The 1,775-nt window shown below is 65.6% G+C and overlaps 1 protein-coding gene across 1 annotated transcript in view; it reads right to left on the bottom strand.

The window, feature by feature from the left end:
- The window catches only part of CHLNCDRAFT_133572 (expressed protein), a gene marked incomplete at both ends in the record, with an annotated part of 5,794 nt that overhangs the window by 2,847 nt on the left and 1,172 nt on the right, over positions 1–1,775 (bottom strand). Inside the window, 6 exons of the mRNA XM_005851865.1 lie at positions 50–128; positions 220–525; positions 635–748; positions 884–930; positions 1,056–1,169; positions 1,287–1,424. Coding sequence (XP_005851927.1) covers positions 50–128; positions 220–525; positions 635–748; positions 884–930; positions 1,056–1,169; positions 1,287–1,424 — 798 coding nt within the window. The remainder of the gene's footprint in view (positions 1–49; positions 129–219; positions 526–634; positions 749–883; positions 931–1,055; positions 1,170–1,286; positions 1,425–1,775) is intronic.

The following is a 1,775-nucleotide window of genomic DNA, read 5'->3' as shown; positions in this document are numbered from 1 at the left end:
CCCACACACACACACACCCACACACACTCACGCACCCTCCCCCGGTCACCTTGGTGACGGCGGCCGCGTGCGCCTCGTAGTGCAGGGCGGCGGTGAAGTTGGCACCGTGGTATAGCGGCATGGACCAACTGCGGCAGGCGGGCAGGCGACGGGCGGCAGGGGTGAACAACAACGCAAGGCTGGTGGGCCGGATTGAATGCGAGGCCATTCTGCACTCACAACTCCAGCAGGCCGTCCTTGGTACTGATGTCGGGGACGGGCTGCTGCTGGATCTCGAATCTCAGGGCCAGGTACGCCGCCTCCGCCGTCACCGGGCACAACTCAGGCTCACTGGCAGGGATCCAGTCGTACCACTGCACCTCGCCTGCTGCGGTGCGCTTGCCGCCCCGCAGGACGGTGCGGTGCACCAGGCAGTCGGCCTCGCCAATGACCTTTTGCGGCCGAGGCGCCGCAAGGTCTGCCAGGTAAACAGGCAGCGTGTCGTCGCTGCGGCCGATGCCCTTCAGGCACGCCAGGTTGGCGGCCCTGCAAAGCGCACCAGGGTGGCGGGTGCAGGTTGTGGGCAACGCCAAGCGCACGCCCACCAGTGGAGCAAGGCCGCAATGTTGCAGCCGTTGTGGGCGCATGCACGCACCAGTCGCGCGTGGAGGCGATGTCGCCCTGGCTGAGCCACCAGTGGAAGCAGGCCATGACCTCCTCATCCGTCAGCGACTCTGCCGCTGTGTTCTTCTGGGGGTCACCAACCGGCCTGCACAAGGCGTGGAGCAAGGAAGGGCGCCAGCAGCTTCATCGAGCAGGCACGCAGGCTGGGGGCAGGCAGGCAGGCAGGGGGTGCAGGCTGGTGGCATCGGCAGGGGGGCAGGCAGGCACTTTGGTGGCGCACCGTCCCTTCTTGGGCAGCACCAGGGCGCAGCCGTTCATGAACTCCACCTGCAGAGCGGGCGGGGACAGCAAAGAAATCAGCCTTGCTGCAGCCTCGCCCAGCAAGCCAAGCAATCATGTGTTTTGCAAGCAGTAAGGCATGGGTGGCGCCAGCGGGCGCATGTCGGGCTCACTTTGAACTCGCGTGTGGCCATCAGCTCCCTGGCATCAGACCAGCCGTTGCTGATGCACAACTGGTTGTATTTCAGCACAGCCGCGTTGCGGACGGCGCGTAGCAGGCCGAATGACTGCAGCCACCAATGCAGACAAGGTGTTGGCTGGTGCAGGCAGGGGCTGGCCGGGCCAAGCAAGTGCAGGGCTGGCACGAGTGTCAAGTGGGGCAGGTGGTGGGCGGCGGCATTTACCATGGACTCCTTCTTCCCCCTGTAGTTGAAGCAAGGCATGTTGTTCGCCACCCAGGCAATGAACTTTGCCATGATCGTGACCACCTGCATCGCGTCCTGCGCTGCTGCCAGGGTGAAGCCTTGAATGTTGCAGAAGGCCTACATGTGCACAGGGGGAAGGGGGGTCGGGGGGCGGGCCCAGGCAGGCCAGCAGGCTGGTGCTACCTGGCGGGGCGGGGCATAGCTGGGTTGGTTGGCTGGTGCGCTGGCGGCGCCGAGCTGCCTGTGGCAAGCAAGGGTCACCTCCAGCTTGCGCAGGTGGCTGTCATACGACTTTCAGCGTTTTGTCCTGCAGGCGCTTGCGGGGACTTGCGGGCCAGCTCTGCGCGCTCCTCCTCGGTGTACCTGCAGCAACGGGGGGCAGCCAGCAGGCGAGGAAAGTGAATGGCCTGCAGGCAGATCCTGGCAGGGTCCGGCCGGCAGGGAGGCAAGCAAAGCACGCACTCGGGT

The sequence above is a fragment of the Chlorella variabilis genome (genome assembly GCF_000147415.1).
Source record: "Chlorella variabilis unplaced genomic scaffold CHLNCscaffold_1, whole genome shotgun sequence".
Lineage (NCBI taxonomy): Eukaryota > Viridiplantae > Chlorophyta > Trebouxiophyceae > Chlorellales > Chlorellaceae > Chlorella > Chlorella variabilis.
Note: the sequence above shows the minus strand (reverse complement) of the source record. Positions and strands in the feature narration are given on the sequence as shown.